At 39.7% G+C, this 21,898-nt stretch overlaps 2 protein-coding genes across 2 annotated transcripts; one reads left to right on the top strand and one right to left on the bottom strand.

Annotated features, from left to right (window-relative positions):
• Positions 1-1,315: 1,315 nt before the first annotated feature.
• On the bottom strand, positions 1,316-14,818 carry dcaf13 (ddb1 and cul4 associated factor 13). Its single transcript, XM_067602353.1, has 11 exons — positions 14,613-14,818; positions 13,326-13,525; positions 13,104-13,211; positions 12,910-12,999; positions 12,576-12,731; positions 12,180-12,257; positions 11,983-12,065; positions 11,739-11,903; positions 10,364-10,499; positions 3,306-3,469; positions 1,316-2,762 (listed from the first exon to the last, which is right to left on the bottom strand). Exons 1-11 carry the CDS (start codon positions 14,680-14,682, stop codon positions 2,675-2,677), a joined length of 1,338 nt encoding a protein of 445 aa, XP_067458454.1. The 5' UTR covers positions 14,683-14,818; the 3' UTR covers positions 1,316-2,674.
• Positions 14,819-16,211: 1,393 nt separating this feature from the next.
• On the top strand, positions 16,212-21,833 carry LOC137191893 (solute carrier family 25 member 32-like). Its single transcript, XM_067602347.1, has 7 exons — positions 16,212-16,676; positions 17,242-17,392; positions 17,523-17,608; positions 19,820-19,974; positions 20,402-20,515; positions 20,718-20,863; positions 20,976-21,833. Exons 1-7 carry the CDS (start codon positions 16,472-16,474, stop codon positions 21,100-21,102), a joined length of 984 nt encoding a protein of 327 aa, XP_067458448.1. The 5' UTR covers positions 16,212-16,471; the 3' UTR covers positions 21,103-21,833.
• Positions 21,834-21,898: the final 65 nt, after the last annotated feature.

The following is a 21,898-nucleotide window of genomic DNA, read 5'->3' as shown; positions in this document are numbered from 1 at the left end:
GTGAAGTGGCAAGATAAATACAGAATATGACTGTAGTTGCAGTGACTGTAACTGCAGGTGTGACAGTGGTTCCGGTATTTGGTGACCTATCAGATTCTGTGACCTGCAGTGTTGGAAGAAGTACTCAGATCCTTAATTAAAGTATCAATATCGCATTGTAAAAATATTCAATTACAAGTAAAATTCTGCATTTAAAATCCTACTTAAAGTACTAAAGTAAAAGCACAAAATATTAGTACTTTTACTTTAGTACTTTAAGTAAATTTCGCTTCTACACTTCTACTTAAGTAGGATTTTAAATGCAGTATTTTTACTTGTAATGAAGTATTTTTACATTGTGGTATCGATACTTTTACTTAAGTAAAGGATCTAAGTATTTTTTTCCAACACTGGAGGTCATAGAATGTGATGGGTGACCAAATATGGTGTAACACCGGTCAGTGCTGTGTTTTTATGCAGTGTACAGTACACAGTGGCTTTGTTGCCGGGTGATGTGAGAAATTCAGTGATGATGCATGGAAGAAAACTGAGCTCAAACAATTACACAAACCCCGTCAGCTGTGTTTATGCACGTCACTGTGAAAACATTTTTTTTTTACTTGATTGTGACTTGTACAGCAAAAACAGCCACTGGTTCCAGCTCTTCAAATGTCACATATTTCAGATTTTCTTAGTCTTCATTAATAATGGATTGAAAATCTTTAGGTTTTGGACTGTTGGCCGGACAAAACATGACATTTGAAGACATCACCATGGACTCTGTGAACTTATGATGAGCATTTTTTTTCCTATTTTCTTACATTTTATAGACCGAATGATTGACGGACAAATTGAGTAAGTAACAGATTTTGATAACTGATCATGAAAAAATAGTTAGTTGCAGCCCTTTTACAGAAGAATGAAGTAATTAGAACAGGACGGGGCGTTTAGATAGTACAACCAAAATGTACTGTTTCAGCAGCTGGAGACACCCTGATGCTTCAGTCTGATTACACCATCATGTTTGTGGCGTAATCAGACCATTTCCACACTCATGAGGTGACTCCAACCATTTTGCCCCTTTCTCAGTTCTGACTCGGGACTAAAATCCCTCCCTTGATCCCCAACCCTTTCCCAAAGACATCTCTCTCTCTCTCTCTCAGGCTGCAGTGTTGATAGGATTTGAAGGACAACATTAAGAGGATAGAGCCTCCACCTCATTACGGCTGTAAGTAAATTAGCACCACGTCAAACAACAAGAGGGAACTTGTGTCAAGTCTGACACCTGTGATTCTGCTCATGTGTCCTTCCAAATGACACGTAAACAAAACATGAATTAGTTTAGAGGTTTATTATAAATACACATCAGCAGACAGTGTGTCAATCACATACATACAGATTTCGAGTGAAGTATGTTCTCTACAAAAAATGTTACCTATCCCATGAGGAATTTCAAAACCTGGAGAAAAAAAAAAGGGAAAAACTGACGTAAGAAATGTTAACTAGCTGTTTTTTCACTCATGCGCTTGTTTAGGCCGGTTATTTTACAAACTTCAGGATTTGATGTCCGGTAGAATGGTTGAAAGAAGAAAATAAAAAAATTCCACTGCAGATAAATAAAAGTTTTCCAAGGCCCCACAATGCTTCAAAAGTAATGCTCATTGGATTATCCAACAACATCTGGCATCCCTTTTCTGACATCGCAGGGCAGAAACATCTTGCAATAACAGCAGCTTTACACAGTGAAGGGCCACCTTCAGGCAGGGTTTGAACTCTCTCTAGACAGTTACTTCCATCACTTTTTGTATTTATGAATTGAAGGCATTCATGAATGCCTTCATGGAGAGACTGTTCCAAAGTGCGCAGCCCTTATCAGCCCCATTTGTACATTTTTCTCCCTCTTAAATTATGAAGACAGGCAAAAAAAACAGTTCTTGGAGAAAGACTGGGGATCCAGCCAGGAGGAGGCTGTGACATCAGGCTTTCTGACTCACCTTCGAGTTTGGAATTTATAACACAGATGTGTTTGGACAACATAGCATATAACCTTGTGCATTTGAAGCTAACTGACAGCTTTACGCCATCTCTGGTAGTTTTAATTATCAACTGTAGCACATTTATTGAACCTCATTCATGGAAATACTAGTCTTGAATTAAACCATGGAGAATGATGATTTTTGCATTTGTGTAAATAGGCGCCAAGTAAACCGACAGTCTTTAAACAGTGGACACTTATATCTGCTGAAATTTATCAAATTATTGTGCTGGTTTTGGTGTGATGGAAAATGCCTACTTGCTCAAAGCCAGACATGGACAGTATAGTATCACAATTGGAAGTTACATCAGAGCCCGTGTAAAGGGAATCTTACAACTGCACTGTGTTAATGTACAAAGATCTTTGATTTAAAGGAATAGTGTAACATTTTAGAAAGTGTATTTTCCAAAATGTCAAACTATTTCTTTAATGATGGAAGGAGAACGTTTTGATTTGTTGTTAATATGCATTTACAGTATGTGTCCTTGTACCTTCAAGTAACGTGTCACTTGAAAGTTGTTCCCACAGTTGCCCAAATGCTGCGTTTTTTTATTGTAAAGTGAGAGCAGTCTGAACATGTCCCATGAGGTTGTGATCTTGGGCTCCACCTTGCCTCTCTAATGCAGCTCCTGGGTCTTCCGCACTCTTCTTCACATCTGTTTATTTGACCACAGTCACAACGTGCTTCTCCTTCTCAGACACCACCGGCACAGTTCCTGGTCTGCTGTGTTTGCGGACATTTCTCTCCCTGAAAAACAAGAAGGAAGAGCCGTGAACGAGTCAGTCTACTGGTGAGAATATTCAGGAGAGGGAGGGAGGGGGGAGAGGGAGGGGGGTGAGGTCAGAAATCAGAAAGGTGGAAGAAGAGATTGAATATGAGACTGTTGACCTAACACCTACGTCACTGACTTCACTAATGTGCCCTGAAAATAATGCATAAACCACAGATAGTAAATCATTCACAGTCCAAACACACGTCTGATGTATCACAATACTGCCAGTAATTACAGAAAAAAAAAGCCACAGACTGAGCTATGAATCACTGGACGGCAGGGCATACTGGGACAATCAATCCACCATACAAGCTGTAAATGAGTATGTAAGGCCTACTGAGACCATGTCATAGGGGGACAGTCCCATCTGTGAGATTTTCCATTAGGCGGGTGTGACTGCATAGGTCATACCTATCCTGGCAGCAGCCCAAGTCACCATCACCTTTACACGGACACAGAGGGGACTTCATGCCGTTCCTATAGCTAAATGAGCTCATATTCTAATGATGAATACGCACTTTCTACGGCGAGCCTCCTTCATAACCCTCAGCTCCTTGGTCTGGTGGTAGATGCTCTTGGGTAGATGTCGGTGATGAGCGATGCGTCGGATCTGCGGGTGGTGCTGGAACTTCTCCTTCAGCTTCTGACTGTAGTTGGCGGCCTCCCTCTCTCTGGGGGCCAGCTACAAGACATCAGGGAGGAAGAGTTGCTTATATGAAAGTGAACAAACAGGAACAAATGATTGGGGACATGAAGAGTGGACAAAGTGTGAGAAAAAATGTGACAAGGAGTGGACCAAGATGGAACCTTCTTAGGAAAGAGGACACACTACCCTCAATACTGACAACGATGTCTACACACTGACGATTTTTTGAGCTACAAGTCCTCCAAACTAAATGACCAAATAGGTGCTTTTCATTGTGTTTTCAGAACCCATCTGAGGAAACATTGGCTGACCAAAAAAATCTAATCAAATCGCAAATTAACTAATGTGGAATATGCACAATAATGGAATGGCTGGACAAAACATCAAAAAACACAAATTACTTCTCAGATTTTTACATTTTGACTGCAGAATTCATGAATGCATATTTTAGTATAGGTTTCTTTATCTTAAAACTTTAAAAAAAAAAAACCTTAAATTTTGTATGGAGAAGGCTACAAAGTGACTGCTGCATGTTTTGTTAACATTCTCATTGTGATCATTTAGTAATCTATGGGAATAATTAATAGCACTGGGTTTTTGAAAGAGCATTTTCAGCTTTAGCATTGTACTCCTGTAACATTGTCAGACTCATAATGGAAAGTAAAAAAAAAAAAAAAAAGGATCAAAATCGATGCAGACATAAGCAGAGCGACCGCTGGGCCTGAGGGGGCGACCGCCGCAGGGCCCACGCTCAGTCGGAGCCCCGCTGGGGACGAAGCACGCGACCCAACAGGGCAGCGCAGCAGGAATATTAGAGCTTAACTCTCTTAACTTTTTCTATAAAGAAAGAAGCAGCGATTCAGAGTTTATGACTAACTTCACTAAAAACTTTAGCCAAAATATGAGATATTCGTGTCTTTTTATGTTTGTGATGAATGAAACTCACAAGATGAAGTTTCAGCCATCTGAGGCTCATTTAAAGCTATTTGTGTTTCTGCCTTTGATGAAGCCAGACAATTCAAACTCACTTTGCTGTGAATTGAGCGGGACATGAACACTGACAAAGAGGTTGGCAGGTTTGCCACCATGAAGGAGAGGAGGATGAAGTTTTGAAAAGGGACTGTGATAAGTACAAGGTTTCAGATTATTTTGTTCTATGGAGGGTGGTAGAATACACAAATGGACTAACGTTACACAAAACTACAGAAGGCTGAGCACAGACAACAGTTGGTGAGTGAAATATCCATAATTAGTCTTTATTAACTAATTCTTTTGATTATGAAGAATCCGTCAGAATGTTAGATTAATCTGTTGTTAAACTCCATGCTTACTGCATCTCAGCACCTGTCAGTGTCACTGTCTGTAGAGTGTCTACTCCACAACACTAACTGTCTACTTTGTACTGGAATGAATAGGCCTTGTATAGTGATGTAGGCAGCCGTGTCTATTTTATGTTTATGTTATTCTCGTGTAAGAAAGACAGCTGGTCTGTCGCTGTCTATCGGTGGTGGTTCTGAACCATCAGTCAATCGATGCACGTAGAGTGCTGAGTGCTGTCCTTGGTGCTGAAACATTTGAAAGCAACTTCTTCCTTGTCAAAACCTGGTGCCCACAATGCAACTCGACTTGATTCATTCCACTACACAGATTCAGTTATGTTATGCTAGAAGAAATGACACTGCTGGGTAGGTTTGGCTTAAAAGTTTGCTAATAGGTCAGCATACACAGTTTGTTCTGTAACATTTTTGTTGATTATTATGGAGGATTGTAAGCTGCTGTTTGACATGGGGGAAGTAGGGTGTAAATATATCATTTATTACTTGTTTTCTGATCTGCAATTGTGTAAGGTTTGTGCAAATATAACTGCTAGGAAAAGATCATGATCCTGGACCTCCTCCCTAGAACAATGTCACAGTACTTCTAGAGACAACAGCCATAAGAGGTCCTTTCATGGCCACATAAGTAGACTTTTCAGGTAAGATATATCTTCTTAGACATGTGAACAAACACTGCTGTTGTCTTATTAGTTTCTACTGTTGATCAGAACACACAGCTGCAAACAGAGAATGACCCTCGCTGACTCTGCACTGCTGAAACTCCCCCTGGAGATGAGTCAGTGGTCTCATTACAGGCATTTAACTTGTAAAGTTATGTCTATTCCTGTAGCACGACTGTAAGTGATGTAAGTTATAGGGTCTTTGGTTTCTATGGTGAGAGAAGTGTTCCTTTTTCCAGGAATGAAGCATTTCTTCATGTGTTTTCCACAGGCCTTCCTTGTTTCTGTGAAGTGATGTGACAGGTGGGTTTGTTGTAACCACGAGAGGCATCAAATCATCTAATTTTACTGTACAAAAACAGGCTCAGCACTGTGGATCAAATGTGTCGTTTGAATGTACTAAATACAGTTTAATTTGTCTGAAAAGAAAAAGAACATCCAAAGAAGACCATGCAAGCCTAAAAAGACACATCTCGTACTCAGCTCAGGTGGTATTTCACCAATTAGTGACGGTTACTGTATGCTGTCTTGATCATAAAACGCTGGCCTGTACAGTAAGCAGTAACTGCAGATTGACAACCTGCTCATTCAAAACTGAATCAATGTCTGTTAAAAAGTGAAGACACCAGCTCAACAACATCCCTCCCTCTCCATCTCTCATAACAACCAGCGGCTCCTCGGACTCGTCTTGGCTGAGGCTGCCCTACTGGAAGGCTTTTATTCTAATTAAAAGCAATGATTTGTCTCGGATTCAATTTGTTGGAGAAGAGCTGTTAGATGCTGATTCTGTTGGACTAAACTTATTCCCCCTGCATACACACACGGTTAGCCTGCTAAACACTGTTTGTATAATCTCAACAACATGGATATAAGACAGCAGAGGATGTTTCGTTTTGATTTTGGTTGAAAGAATTATATTTAGAGAAACGATCATTAGATATCTAGCAGGAAATTTAGTAAAAGGACACAGAAACATTGGATCTAATGGGTTTGCAATCGCAACAGAGAGATTAAACGGTGGGCACTCTTACACGTTAAACATGATGACAAAGAGCTGCTGAAGAACAATGAGTGTAGACAGCCGTGAGGAAGCGGAAAAAGAAAACTGTCTGATTTTGTCACCTCTAGCGATACATTTCAATTTACTTTGTTGTGTTTTCCAAAAAGTTTGACCAGGCTACAGAAAGACGACAGCAGAAACTGAAATTCAATTGATGCTCAAAAACTAAGTTGCAACCCGTTCGGTGCAGATATGCCAAAAACTCCTACTTCTGTTAGAAAATATTGAAAACTATAACCAACCAGCAAATCTGGTCTAGATGAAAAACAAGCAAACAAACAAAAATCAGCTTCAAGAAAACTGCATCCGATGGTAACAGTCGTGACTGGGTGTTTTAACGGCTGATGAAGCAGATTTAACAGAGTGCAGGTAGTACTGTACTGTGAGGGGGGAAAATGCAGCCACAAGCAGAGCTGCATAAATCAGGAAGAGGTTTCACTCTGACTCTCTAAACATACTTCAGATACTTGCTCTGTAGGATCAAAACCACGGCACTGACCTTTACTCACCGAGGCATTCATCAGACTGTCAGTTACCAGAATTATTAAAAACTGGGTCAGATTGTTAAAGATTTGGCTTTCATTTCTATAAGTTATCATAACACTGTATTCACTGATGTAACTGTGGACACTGGGGAGCATGGTGACAAGTCAGTGGAGGAAAGAAATGAGCATCAATCAGACAGGTTGTAAACAAGCCAACAATTTAGTCATTATCTGATTCATAAAGTACAGAGGTACAGCAATTATGATGGATGTTTATAGTTTTTTAATTTTGTACTTAAATAAATTGAGTTAGTTAACCTGCAGGTTTGGTGAAAACCTGTGTGGTTGTCTGACTGCTCATGTTTCTTACACACACGTCAATGCAGGTTGTGTTTCAGCTGCGTTTTTCAGTCGTCCATCTCGGAACAGATCTACTTTAATCAATACGGCTGTTTAAACAGTGTAATGGTTTTCGTTTCGCTCGTACGGGAAGGTTCTTAAAGGCTTTTAACATGTGTAGCTACATTGATTGTGTATTGGGGAGCCAAAACTCAGGTGACTACACAGCCGAACTGTGGCTGAACGCTTCTTCCGGTGTAGACGCTGACGGAGGGTTGAAGCCGCTGCTGCTGACGTGCCGCTTTCATTATGCAGCATGTGTAGACGATATCGCCCTGTTCCCAGATGTCAGCAATCAACTCGGTGAGCGTATAACTGACTTATCATGACTGATGGTCAATCGATTAATATTAGGTCATTAAATTAATTGAGCTGATAAGTCAAACGGTAACAGAGCGAGTCAATGTCAATCATCAATCCCAACTTTTCTAAACAATTTAGATGCTTTTCCAATCTCAGATCAGTTGGTTATAATGAGTCTGTTCCTGTCTAAAGACATACATTTAAAATAAGAGCAGATTAATTCCACATGTTTAGGACAAATTTACAGAGTGGAGTCAAATGTTGCATGAAAAGTTACGCCAATAAAAAAAAAAAAAAAAAAAAAAAAAAAAGTGCAGCAGCTGATAAAGAAGTCATGATCAGTCCAGTGGGATGCCTTTAGACAGAGACAAACCCTTGATTCAGCATTTCAGCATTTCTTGATAATTAAAGACCCTTTCAGTACAACTTGATTGTTAATGCTTCATTATGTTCAGAGTGGCCCGCTTTAAGTGATTGGCTGATTTAAACTGCTGATAAGAGCAGGCCTTGTCTGATCTCTTTAAGTGCAAAGCTTGCGAATAAATCTTCTCTTACACTGTGACAGTAAAACAAGTGCCAAAAGCGGGCCAATTTTCCACTCTGGAGCTGCATTAAGAGAATAAGCAAGAGTGAATCCGATTAGGAATGAAAGATGGCTGTTGGAGATGGCACACAAGATGCCATTGATCTTTATTATTCAGCCATAACTGGTATTTGGGGCATTGGAACACTTCCCGGCATTTTAAAGGAGGTTTTATTTGACAGGTGAGCATAACATAACATTAGGGCCATCATTTCTGCTAACACAGCCTATATTATCTGAATAAAATATACAGACGGGTGACAAATTAAAAGGAAAAACCAACATAAAGTGTCTTAGTAAGGTGTTGGGCCACCACATGCTGCCAGATCAGCTTCAATGTGCCTTGGCATTGATTCTACAAGTCTCTGACCTCTAGTGGAGGGTCGAACACCATTCACCAGATATTCCCTCATTTGGTGTTTCCATGATGGTGGTGGAGAGTACTGTCTAACATGTAAGACCAAAGTCCCTCATAGGTGTTCAACTGGGTTGAGATCTGGTGACTGTGAAGGTCATAGCATATGATTCACATCATTTTCATACTCAAACCATTCAGTGACCCCTCATGCCCTGTGAATTGGGGCATTGTCATCCTGGAAGAGACCACTCCCATCAGGATAGAAATGTTTGATCATAGGATAAAGGTGATCGCTCAGAACAACTGTATAATGATTTGCTGTGACCCCTCTCTCTAAGGGGACAAGTGGACCCAAATCATGCCAGCAAAATGCCTCCCACAGCATAACAGAGCCACGAGATCCCCTCACTGTAGGGGTCAAGCATTCACACCTGTACCGTTCTCTTGGTTTTACACCACACATGTACTCGACCACTTATCAAGAACATGGTGAAGGATGACTCATCTGACCATTTTCACATCTCTGTAGACCAGTGCCTATGGTTTTTGCACCACTGAACTCTCATATGTGCATTCATCTTTGTAATAAGAGGTTTATGCACTGCAGCCCTACTATAATATCCCTCTAAATGTAATTGTCAACGGACAGTTTTTGCTGACACAGTCTGCGACACAGTCACGTCCTGCACTGACACTCTCAGTCACCTGAGGAAGAGTTGCTCTTTTGTTTTTCCTCACATATCGCACTAATGCACGAACATCATGGTCATCAAATGTGGCTGTCGGCCACAATTTCCAACCTTATTTACTTTCTCGTAGATGTAAATGCAGATGTCACTTTCGTCACTGTTTCTATTGAAACACCAGCCAGCTGAGAAGTCTTTGTGACTGAAACTCCTGCCATCCGTTGCCCCAACAATGAACCCTCTTTCAAAGTCACTTACATCTTTTCCTCTTGCCATCTTGATATAAAATCAGAATCAACTAGGCCTGCTCAGCATTTTTATACATGCCAGAACATGACTGGATGCTAATCGCTTAATTGTACCATGCAGTGCACCCAGTGCACCTGTGTGGAGGCATCTGCATTTGTCATGTTTCTTCACTCATTTATTCAGGTTTTCCCTTTAATCTGTCACCCATCTGTATGTGGCACTCACTAACCCAGAGACAGTAAGAGTCAGTGGAGATGTGTCTGAAAAAGGATATGATCTGGCAGCTTGAGTCTTTTGTTACTGGTTTGTCGGACGACTGCACGAGCTTTGGAGTTTTTTTGGATTTCCACCTGCCGCTAGTGCAGCTGTGCCAATTGGTACATTGTACTTATTGAGAGTGATTCTACCCTAAGTCAGCATCCATCAGGGCATTTGGCAACAGTAGTGCCGTCTCTCCTGGCATAGTCACACACACTCTTACCCTGCTGAGGTGGGCACAGGGCCACGGCTGTGTTGAAGAATGCAGCTCATAAAACAAAGTCAGGTAATACATTGGAGAGAGATACAGTAAGTCTGATAGCTGAGGAAAATATAGCTGCTAACCGTTTAATGCATTACAGACAATATGGTGAGAAATAACCATGAAGCGATCAAAAAGCTATGTTTAAGATGAAATTGCATGTAAAGGGAAAGCAGGAGTTTATGCACTTTCTTGAGCAATGACACCGTCCTGGCCTGTTAGCTAAGTCGCCAGGTGTAATCAGTGTGTGCTATCGGTCTCTGCGTAGAGGGAAGGAGAGGCAGCACTTACCACTCCTAGTTTCTCAGCTGCATTGGCTTTCCACAGTCGGATATTCATTTCATCTGAACCGCTCAGGATGTACTTGTTATCTGCCGACCACTTTATGCAGATGACGTGCTGCATGCGTTTTGTGTGGTACACTTCCCTGATTACCAAAAAGAGGAAAAAAAAAAAAGATAAGTAAATGTGGCAACACAGTGCCTTCATTAGCTGTTAGGAAACAGCCAAATCAAGCTCAGAATCCAGCATTAGCAAACACAAGGTTAAACACACTGAACAGGAATGCTAGGCTGCTAAAAACACTCCTAGGGGTCTTCAAATGTCTTAAATTAAGGTTAGTTATTGTGGATTTTGTCTTTTTTTGTCAAATTCAAACAAGGAACCTTTATCACAGCAGACATGTCAAATGATGAAAAGCACAGGTGTACATCAAACATTAATAACGACAAGAGTCACTTGTGCTTTTCCTGCTGTGACAAGTCAAAATATGTGCTGTGGAAAAACACTATACTTCTGCTTATAGTCAAGTCAACTGTTTCTACAACACACAGTACCTACATAGCATTCAAAGCCGTGACCAACCTGTGCCTTAAAACGTGCCTCCAGCCACTGTGACACAACTGTGCCTATTGTTTGTATTTGAGCTTGACAAACGTGCCAACAATACTGCATCTATCATGACGTCACTCTGCAATCAGACAATGGCTGCATTTTTTTGTGGCTGGGAAGGTCAGTTAAAATGGTTAGCATCCCAATATTAGCTTTGTTAACTAGCAAATATTAGTATCTATGCTAGCCAATCGACCATGTCATTGTAGGAAAAGCACAGGTGTTACTAATATTAGTGATGACAGTGTGACAGTGAGCCAGCATGCACAATACCAGGACCCTGAAACTGAAGCAGCTAAATGGAATTCAGCCATCATTCATTTTATTGTTTCCTCCTGTGCTTGTCCTACTGTGAAAAAGGTCACACAATTAACTATACAACAGGCAACGATACAGCCTACAGTCTTAATCAGGATTATCCGGTACAAACCAGAGTCAGTGGAAAACCCTGATGAGTGCCATGTTTAGTTTGTAGTTCTAGGACTTTTAACCTTCCTATTTTAATATGTTTGACAGCATAGTGATCAGGCTTTAAAACATTTTCAATGTTGGATAAACCATTTTTTGACTCAAGTCTCAATGAATCAATAACAGAGTAAGACATGATCCAATAAACAAACTCTGATCATGAATAAACAAAAATAACATAATAAACTTTATAGACCCCAGAAACAATATTACTAATAGCATCAGCTATATTTAAACATTAATACTGCTGCAAAAAAACTATGACGCAATGGTAATTTTTGACAAATGTGATAAGGGTTGTACTAACCTACTGTGGCCACCGTCCTTGGGGAAGATGCGGATGGTCTTGTCAAAACTGGCGGATACAAACTCCCTCCCAGTGGGAGAATAGTCAACATCCAGCACTGCAGACACGTGGTCCATGTGCACCGTGACTGGCCGGTCCAGGTACCTCATGTCGTATGTGTAGAGGCTGGTGAAACAAAGAGACACAAACATTAGCGCTGTTATGATATTATTCCTGTGAACCACTGGATAGGAGGTTGACTCACTTATAGTCTTCATTTGAACATGTGAAGTAATAGGCTTCCATAGGGTTCCAGCATAATGTGTTGCTCCTCATTGTCATGATAACCTAAAGAGGAAATGAAAACACACAGCAGATATACATCATATTACATCATTGTGAATAAAAGTGGAGGAAAAAAAAGAGGTATATTCCTGCAAAAACTGAACAGTGGGACTCTACCTTTTTAAGTGGGGCTGATTCTCTCATGTCATACAGCACTATACTTCTGTCAGAGGCGCAGCTTGCCAGAAGTTCAGTCTGTGGAAACACAAAGATCATTACAGTCCAGAAATATAAAAAAAGGTATCAGCAGGGCGTCAGCTTAAAATAAGTTTGTGACCGCGTACTACAAAGAAATATCTACTTGCAACCCATCGTCTCAGGTTGCATTTGTCCGGGAGCTGTGAGGGGTCGATCAAAGAATAATGTTCCCTTCTCAGATTGTTTTATTATGGACTCCTTAGATTCATCTTGTGACCGCTTGGAGAATAAGTACACAGTAGAAATGGCAAAAGTGTTCATCGCTCTGTAACAGAACGAGGCCCGTGTTAGTGTGGTGGGTATTTGGTGTCTCACCTCCACGGGGTTAAAGCGGACAGAGCTGAAGCTGTCTACACCCCAGCTGAAAGAACGGATCGGGCTGCTCCTCTGTTCGTCCCAGATGTCCACCTGCTGGCCGCACGTTGCAAACACAGCATCCTTCTGGTGATGGTCAAGCCCTGTGAAGACTGTCTGCAAGGGACAAGTATCATTTTTAATTATAAAAATAATAATAATAATAATAATAATTCACTTATTCTCATGAAATCTAGTCAGAGGTGAAGATGACTTCCAGAGCAGGATGTTACATTAGCATGATGTAGCCACAGCTCTGATTAAAATACTACAGTTGATTACCAACTGATCATACCTTGCCCAGAATTGTGTTAAGTGGCTCCTCTTCTTCTCCGTACCCCGGTGCCTCCATTTTCCACTGTTTGATTGTTTTGTCATCACCAACCTGTTACAGGCATCATGTTGAAATATAGAACAGAAGCTGTATTAGAGAACAGTTTCAAAATAAGTGTAATAATCCTAAACATTCTTATGATGGGCAGCAGTCACCGTGAAGAAGGATGTTCCACAGTAGCGGACGGCCATTCCTCGGACAAAACCTTCATGTGCTTGGAGCGTGTGGACGCACTCGTGTTTGGTCAGATTCCATACTTTCACCTGAGGATCAAATTAAACATCCAGTTAATGTTTTGTGCTTTATGTCACAGTTCTAAAAAGGTTTAACAAATGCAATTATCTGTGGAGTAACAAGTGTATAAATGAGATAGTTACCTCTCCATCGCAGGAGCCAGACAGCAGAGTGGAGAGGCTCTTGGTGTGCTTGGCCATGCAGTTCACCCCATCTCTATGCCCGTCTAAGGAGGCCAGGAAAGGCTTGGCGAACACCCTCTCCAGCTTAGTAGCATTCAGAGCCCGGGTGTACTCTCTGCTCACCTCAAACGGGTGAAGGGTTGGGTCATAGTTTCTAGGGACTAAAACACAGACAGTAGTCACACATATGATGATATCAATTAAAAAAATCTCACCACAAACCTGCAATACGATGACTGCAGAAAGCTAGAGAAACTTACAGCATATAACATAAACACTCATTTTATTCATTATATGGCTTAAGACTTACAATGAATTCTATGTTTAGACAAATGGCACAAAGATACATTTTGGTGTTTTTCCACATGCAATTTTGAAATATTTACAATTTTTATGTGATAAAATTCTTAATTAAATGCACACCCTTGAAAAAAGAAGACTCTATAGGTGATGCATTGACATTTAAATCATAAGAGCTCAAGTAAACATTGTACTAATGGTCATTTCTGGATAAAGCAAATATCTGTGATAGAGCTGAAACATTTTCACCATATTCTGTAATCCCACCTTGACATGTATGACTTCCAATGGCAATTCATACAAATATTGTATTAACCAACCTTTTCACTTGTTTCATATGTCTCAGTATGACCTGCTGGACTTGCTAATTCTTTATTTTCACCCAGAAACATTTTACTTCTAACACTTTATCCCTAATAGTTATGACTAATAACTATATATACACATTTAATAAATGGTTTGTAGTTATAAGGACAATGCTTTGTAAAGTACAGCATTTATTAACAATTATAACTTCTTCTATGAAGACATATCTTATGTGATTATAATTGCATTTTACTCTTTTGACATTTATGATCTGTTTATACATCATCCTCAATTTACAACAGGAGGACTAAGTTGTTAACAAAAACATTAATAAAGGCTTACATCTGCTTACAACTAACATTAGTGTGTTTCAACCATGAATCAAATGTTAGCTAATACATAGCCTACAAATGCTAAATGATGCTCATGTTTATATCAGACAGCGAATGTGTTTCTTTTGAGTTAGTTAAATTACCTTTTATTAGTCACATCCTCAGAGTTTGTAACAGTACCTGGCGTGACTGCCACATTAAAAACAAGTATAAGGATATGTTTTACAGCTCCTGTTTGCAGAGCAAAGCATTACCACTAACTGTTAGCAGGCTGTGATTAGCATCGCAGAGTTTACAGTTTCTCACTTACCGCGCTGAATATCTAGTTTGGTCTCCCGGACATAATCATCCGGGTTCCTCGAGAGGACTTTGACTTTCATTTGGCAGCAGAATGAAGTATGAACACACACTTAAAACGCAGTGAGGTTAACTTTTAAGAAGAAAAATATCAGCAAGCACAGCTTTCACCAGCCATGTGTTGAAAAAGCGTTAGTTGTTTTTTTTTCCACCCGCTTTCTGCGAAGACCCGCCCTACTCTGCCTCTGATTGGCTCTGACCTGGATATTCTTACCTCAACCAATCCAATCAACGCATGCAGCGAGTTCTAGCCAATCAGAAACAGAGTAAGGCGGGTCTTCTCAGAAAGCGGGTAGGAAAAAACGAGGCAGCTTGGAGTCGCATTGCATTGTGGGAAGCCAGGTCCTTTTTTTAAAACAGCTTTATTGAAACAAGTATACAGCAAGTCTACAGCACCTCAAAAACACGCAAGGTGGACTAAAGGTTGTGTTAAAAAAACAATTTAAAAAAAAGTTAAATAAATAGTATGTAAAGCTTACAGTGGTTATACTTTTGTTTGTCCATTCAGATATTGAAGACCTACTGTTTGATATGGACAGTCGGCTCTGAAAAGTTTGGTTTTTTGTTTAAGAATTTGGATTTGTGAATATGAAATTTGGTCAAAATACTACAAGCAAATAAATCAAATAGAGACGGCGAGCAGAGATTCCTGTCATATGTAGTGAACCCAACAGTTTTCCAAAGTACTAAAAAGTATGTTCAGTCTTCCTTGTGGCGTCGTTGCATCAGACAGGTAAAGAAGCATCAAGTTGCAAAATTTAGCTAAAGTGAGACCGGAAATGTAGTGATTTTTTCTTCCAAACAATTATTCATTGAATAAAAGGGTCTATGTATGTATATAACAAGACACGTTTTTGGCTTTACCAAAATGCTTGAAAAATGAGGGCAGACACAATACTGTCTAGGAATGAAACGTGACACAATAATATTAATAATAATAACAATAATAATAATAATAAAAATACAAACATAATTGTCTTTTCAATCTATTTTATCTAGTTTTTTTTAGTCTGTCTTTTATTTCACTCTATTTTCTTCTTCTTCCTCTTCTTGTTCTTCTTCTTATTATTATTATTATTATTAGCAGTAGTAGTAGTAGTAGTAGTAGTAGTATTTTAGTTTTGAATATAGTTTTTATTTTACTCTATTTTACCATTACCACTATTGTTATAGCTATTTTATTACATTTCCATCATTTTTATTTCTTATGTGCATTGTTTTCAAATAGCTTTTTTAAAAATGTTTTTTTTTATTTATTCATTCATTCAGTTTTATGGTCTACACTTGTCTTATTATCGGATTGTCAGTCATCTGTGAAACACTTTGAACTGAAAAAATATACAGCAAGACTGCATACATTAATTTAGAATTAATAGACATGTACATTATCATCATCATTATATGCTATAGAACATAAGGTACATTTTAAATGTTAACAGGTTTTTGAATCAAGATTGGATTTGTCCAAAAATATATTTTTATTTATTTATAGTTTTTCCGGGATAGTTTTATTTTGAAGGTCAAGACAGGAAGTGTTCCTATTGGTTTTGACGGTCACGTGACACTCGCAGCAAGGTCGAGCAGTGGTACAGCTGCTTGACATTTTGTGTAACGTCTCCACATGTCGGAAACGTGGTTTTCATTGAGAATGAGACTGTCAGGTGCAGTTAGTATCGTTAGTACACCGTGTTTACTTTCTGCAGCAGCTGCCGCTGTCTGACTGTTGTCATGTAACTGTTTGATTTGTTTGTTGTAAACACAGCTAGGTTAGGTTAAGCTGAGCTAGCTAAGTTCATCACCAGTTACTTAAACATGGGCTCTGCTCCAAATCACGGCACCGTCAGCGTTACAGAGACGGGACTGTCAAACAAGCCGGTGTCTGCTGTGTCACTAGCCGGACATGTCCAGCAGGTCTTCAGCCATGTGAGGATAGAAAACCTGGTGGCGGGACTCAGTGGAGGAGTGGTGTCAACACTGGTGCTTCACCCTCTAGACCTGGTCAAAATCAGGTTTGCAGGTATGAAATGCAACTATTGATGATTGTATGTTGTAATAATATAATCTGCAATGACATAGTTTACTGCTAGTCAGGAGCTTCAAGAGCTATGAACCTGTCACTTCTTTTCTTTGAATGGAAACAAATTGATGCAGAACTCCGCTTAGAAATCTGATATTTAAAACTGATTTCCTTATTGCTGAAGGTACAATGCTACTATGATTTAACCCGATTTCATTTAGAAATGATTTAGGTTTTATGTTAAATTCGGGGTAGAGATAATCACCCTAGAAGCACAGTAGTTCAGCCAAATCTCCAACTACTGTAATTAAACACTATAACAGTAAGTATGCTTCAGTGCACTTGGACGTGTTTGTGCTGCATAATGTACCACGTGACGCTGGTAATAATAATAATATAAGAGTATTGATAAACAATAATGTTATTTATAGAGCCCTTTTTGAGGTGAGGAAATTCAAACCAGTACTTGCTGGAAGTGTAGTCTATCAGCTGTTAGGAAAAGCCATTCTGTAATAATATACTTAGTGTAATTTAAACAAATGTCTTTGATGTCTTTTTAATGCAGTGAGTGACGGGTTAGAATTAAGACCTAAGTACAGTAGCATATTGCACTGTATGAAGAGTGTCTGGCACCAGGAGGGACTGCGAGGACTCTACCAAGGAGTAACACCCAATATTTGGGGTGCTGGAGCATCATGGGGTCTCTACTTTTTTTTGTACGTAAGCTAATAAACCTGCAGGACCATGCATGCATCATCATACTATTTTTCATTCAAAGTTGTGACATTTAAAATGATGTGTGTGTGTGTGTAACCTGCATTATTTCCCACGCTATCTTCCCCACAGCTACAATGCAATCAAATCATACATAAAGGAAGGCCGTCAGACTGAACTGAGCGCCACAGAACACATGGTGTCTGCAGCCCAAGCAGGTTAGTCTTATGTTTCCCAGCACCGCTGCCCTGCTGACACACTCCCACACACAATCAGCACACAGTCAACAACAACAGCCAGATAATACTGCTCTGAGCTGGCCTCGGCTGACATGGGACAGATACAAATGAGCCCATTGCCCCCTCTATTCTAGGACCGAGTTATGCTCTACATGTGACCTCTCACAGGGTCTCGTGTATCTGCTTCCTGCTGGCCAAATGAAGTTAGGCTTCTCAAAATATTTCAGCAAAAGCGGGTGAAGACAGAAAGAGAGAGATTTTCTTTTTTACTCTTTTCAACTGCAGGAAAACAAGCCTCTATGCTGTGATACTGGTACACTTTAATAAGTTTTAATAAGATTAATAAATTAATATTAATGATCTTAATAAGATTTAAATATACGCTGTGTTAGTGTTGCACAGTAGCAATGTGTGATTCCTCCGTAGTGTCTGAATTTTAATACAATATTCAAAGCATAATTATTTATTGTGCATAATCCTTGCATAACTTGCTTTGCTCTTGTCATGTTTTCATCATACACTCAGTGACCTTTTTGTTAGCAGCACCTGACTAGTGCTGGGTAGGAACTCATGACCGCGATTGTCCGTTAGAGAATGACTGAGTGATGAAGTTACATTACTGTGTCTCCTCTTCTACCGTCTAATGTGATTGACTCTCCAGCTGACAGTGCTGGCAGCAGCCGACAGGAGAGAAGCTCTGCAGTGCGTTTGGATTTTTATAAGTGAACTAATACCAGGACGCAAACTCTTTATTTCTCTGATGTTTTCACATCACAAATGATGAACAACAGCATTAAAACATGAGTCTTGCAGGTAAAACATGCAACTCTTGTAGCTGTTACATCAGTTTAGTGTGGGCGGCTGCTCTGTGGGTGCGCTTGATTTGACTGTAACTGCAGTAACTGGGCGGAGATAAGCCCCCTGAATTTGCACCCAAAATGCTGTCAAAACTTTCATTTACGGTTTCCACCACAGCCTCTATGATCATCGACCGGGAAAGAGGCAGAAAAAAGGCGCAGAGTGAAAAACGAGACATCTGCCAAGTTAAACAGATGAAAGAGCAGGGGGAGTTAACAGATAATTAGAATAGTTAGTTAGTTAATTCAAATTAAAATAAGTTCTCTTTCAAATCAAACAATATATGAGTGGAAAGTCTTGTTCTGCCAACTGCATTTATAGCCTTTTTTTTTTTTTTTTTTGACTCAAACGTAACCATGTCATGTGATGCTACTTTATTACACTTTAACAACAAATATTACGGGGACCACTACGGATAATTGCAGATAAACATTTAACATCCAAGTATTCACACATTGACCAAACATGGTCCAGCCATATAGTAGGTTTTGATCCAGCTGCTTTCAAAACAGCCTGAATATATTTGATGCATTATTCAGATTTGAGATTCAGGTATGAGATCTTTCCACTGTGCATGTAGGGGTGAAGAGAAGTTACTGTCATATACTAAGAGATGAGATGAGGAGTGTTTTGTTTTTTTTTTGGCATGATACATCATTTTGAAAAACCGATCTATCACTTTGAAAAAAATGTGCTTTGATGATATGTGAGTCAGTAAATAGCATTTACTAGCTTGTAATTTTGAAAAGAACCAAACTGGATCCATGTTATCATGAAGTTAATGTAAATATGTGACCCTGTTATCACTTTGTTACAACAGATCTCAAGGTACATTCGACCAGCTGACATTTTTCATTTGTGTGAACACCAAAAACTCTTGTTCTGTGCTGAGAGGAATTGACCCCAGTATCATGTTTTGTCACTATAATGTAGAAACCCTCTGCTTAAAGGTTGACAAATTGAATTTGTTGTCAAATTGAGTTTTGTCCCCTTACGTCCTCTCATGAAGAGGATGTTTCAGCATGTATTGATGTTTATAATCCCATATTCTGTGAACTCTACTTACTGTAATGTGCAAAAAATCATAGCAGAGCAGTTTAGCCTGTCTGAAATGTCTGGCAACAGCCATCACATCCTGACTTTATCACGTCAATTTTCCATTTTCATTAGCAATAACTGAACCTCTTCAAGCACACAGTTAATTCAGTGTTTGGCTGTGTGTGTTAACAAGCATGTGTATCTAATAAAGTAGCCGATGAATGTAATTGGGAAAGCTGGCCTCTTTTCCACATGTTGTCTATAACAATTTTCTTTTGCTCCCTCCTTGTCCAGGCATCCTAACACTCACCATGACCAACCCCATCTGGGTGACCAAGACCCGGCTGGTGCTGCAGTACAGTACTGACCAAACCAGTAAGCAGTACAAGGGGATGATGGATGCGCTGGTCAAGATCTACCGCCATGAGGGAGTGCCTGGACTGTACAAGGTTAGACATTCAGTGTAATGCTTATTTTAGCCAATGGCAGGTAATACTGAAGTTGTTAGAAGTTTGAAAGCTTATTGGTAAAACTAAAATTGCATCACAAACTCTTTTTCCTCCAAGGCTGTGATGAAGTTGTGAACTAGTTCCCTATCACCACTAGAGGGCATCACCACCACACATTTCTGTAGTAGAGCGCTTACAATTCATGAATTATGCTAAAGACTTAGAGAATTTTAAGCTGCATTTCACCTCCTTCATTAACTTTATCTGAATCCCTGTTTAGCCTGGCAGGATAATTGTTACAAATCCCTCAGTGACAGTCAGTTGGCAGGCAGGGAGCATGACAGTGCAGTGCAATGGGCTTTGCTGTTGTGGATATGTGAGAGTGTCAGGAAATAAAAATGACTGACAGAGCTTGTGCTTGTCGAAGGGTTATGTTCCTGGTCTGTTCGGAACATCTCATGGAGCGCTGCAGTTCATGGCCTATGAGGAGCTAAAGAGGGACTACAACAAATACAAGAAAGTGCCTTCAGAAGCAAAGCTGGTGAGTCATTTAACCCTACGAGTCACAATCAGCCTGGAAACATTCTCATTGTTTAATAAAACACAGCCACAAAACTTGGAAGTTTTCAGTTAAATAACAATGAACCCACAGTTGATATCTTTTAGTGAAAGAAGTGACTCATCAGTTTTCCTACTCCGCTCTGCTCACTTCTCTCATTCTCCATCTGTTTCTGTGTTAACAGAACGCATTGGAATATATTGCAATGGCAGCATTATCCAAAATATTTGCTGTGGCTACAACATACCCATATCAGGTGGTGCGAGCTCGACTGCAAGACCAGCACAATAGATATAATGGTGTTATTGATGTCATCAGGCGGACATGGAGGTATGATACTGATCCACTCATGAACATACCAACTTAATGTAATTTTGTATATCTAAAAACAGAAAAGGGTAGTGTCTAAGTCACGATTACTGTTTTTTCCCTCTCTCTGCAGGAACGAAGGCACCATTGGTTTCTACAAAGGCATAATCCCCAACTTGATTCGTGTCACACCCGCCTGCTGCATCACTTTTGTAGTTTATGAGAACGTGTCTCGCTTCCTTCTGGGCCAAAGTAAATGAGGTCTAAGAGCAAGGAATGAACTCATAGGACGCACTGACATGTTGGTGCTTCACCAAGATACAGGAGGAAACACATCAGACTCAACCCAGGTTATCTCAGTAACTGGCCAGTGCTCTGTGCATGTAAATGTGCAGATGTGAGAAGTGTTCATTTGCGCTGAAAATGAATGAAAAAGTTGCCAAACTGAGCAACAGAATCAGTGATGGATTATTTTTCTACGGATTGTCAGTGACTGTGTTCAGATGCATCGCATTCTTTGAATTTTGGGCAAAAGTATGTTGTAAGACATCCTTTGGGGTGTAGCGCAACAGCTGCTGTGATGGTAGCTTTTTTTTAAAAAAAAAAAACTAAAAAAAACTGATGTGTAAGTCAGTTATTCAGAGGAGGCTGATCAATGAGATATTTCATATTTATGTTTACATTTGATGTTTTCTGTCAGCAGAAAGGAATACATGCTGACGTGTATGTAAAGTGCTGGTTATCAAGAGAAATAAGAGATCTAAATGTGCTCAGGTTTCCAGTTGCATGCATGGGTGATATTAGTTTGTTGCTTTTAAATTATTGCTTTTTTTTTTAAACAAACCTCAACAATGTGAATGGTACTTTGGTTCAAACACACCAACAAATGTATCCCACAGTTGACACTGTTGCTGACATTGTCTTTGTTTCCTGGCAAAAATTGTACTGACACTGCTTTATAACCACATTTTGTCATAAAATCTCAGCTGTGCTTTTGTCTGAATTGTCTCATGTTTGATACATGTAAATACATTAAATGTATTACTTTGTGGTTAT

Source organism: Thunnus thynnus, chromosome 10 (genome assembly GCF_963924715.1).
Source record: "Thunnus thynnus chromosome 10, fThuThy2.1, whole genome shotgun sequence".
In the NCBI taxonomy this organism is placed as follows: Eukaryota; Metazoa; Chordata; class Actinopteri; order Scombriformes; family Scombridae; genus Thunnus; species Thunnus thynnus.
This window is presented reverse-complemented; position numbering and strand designations above follow the sequence as displayed.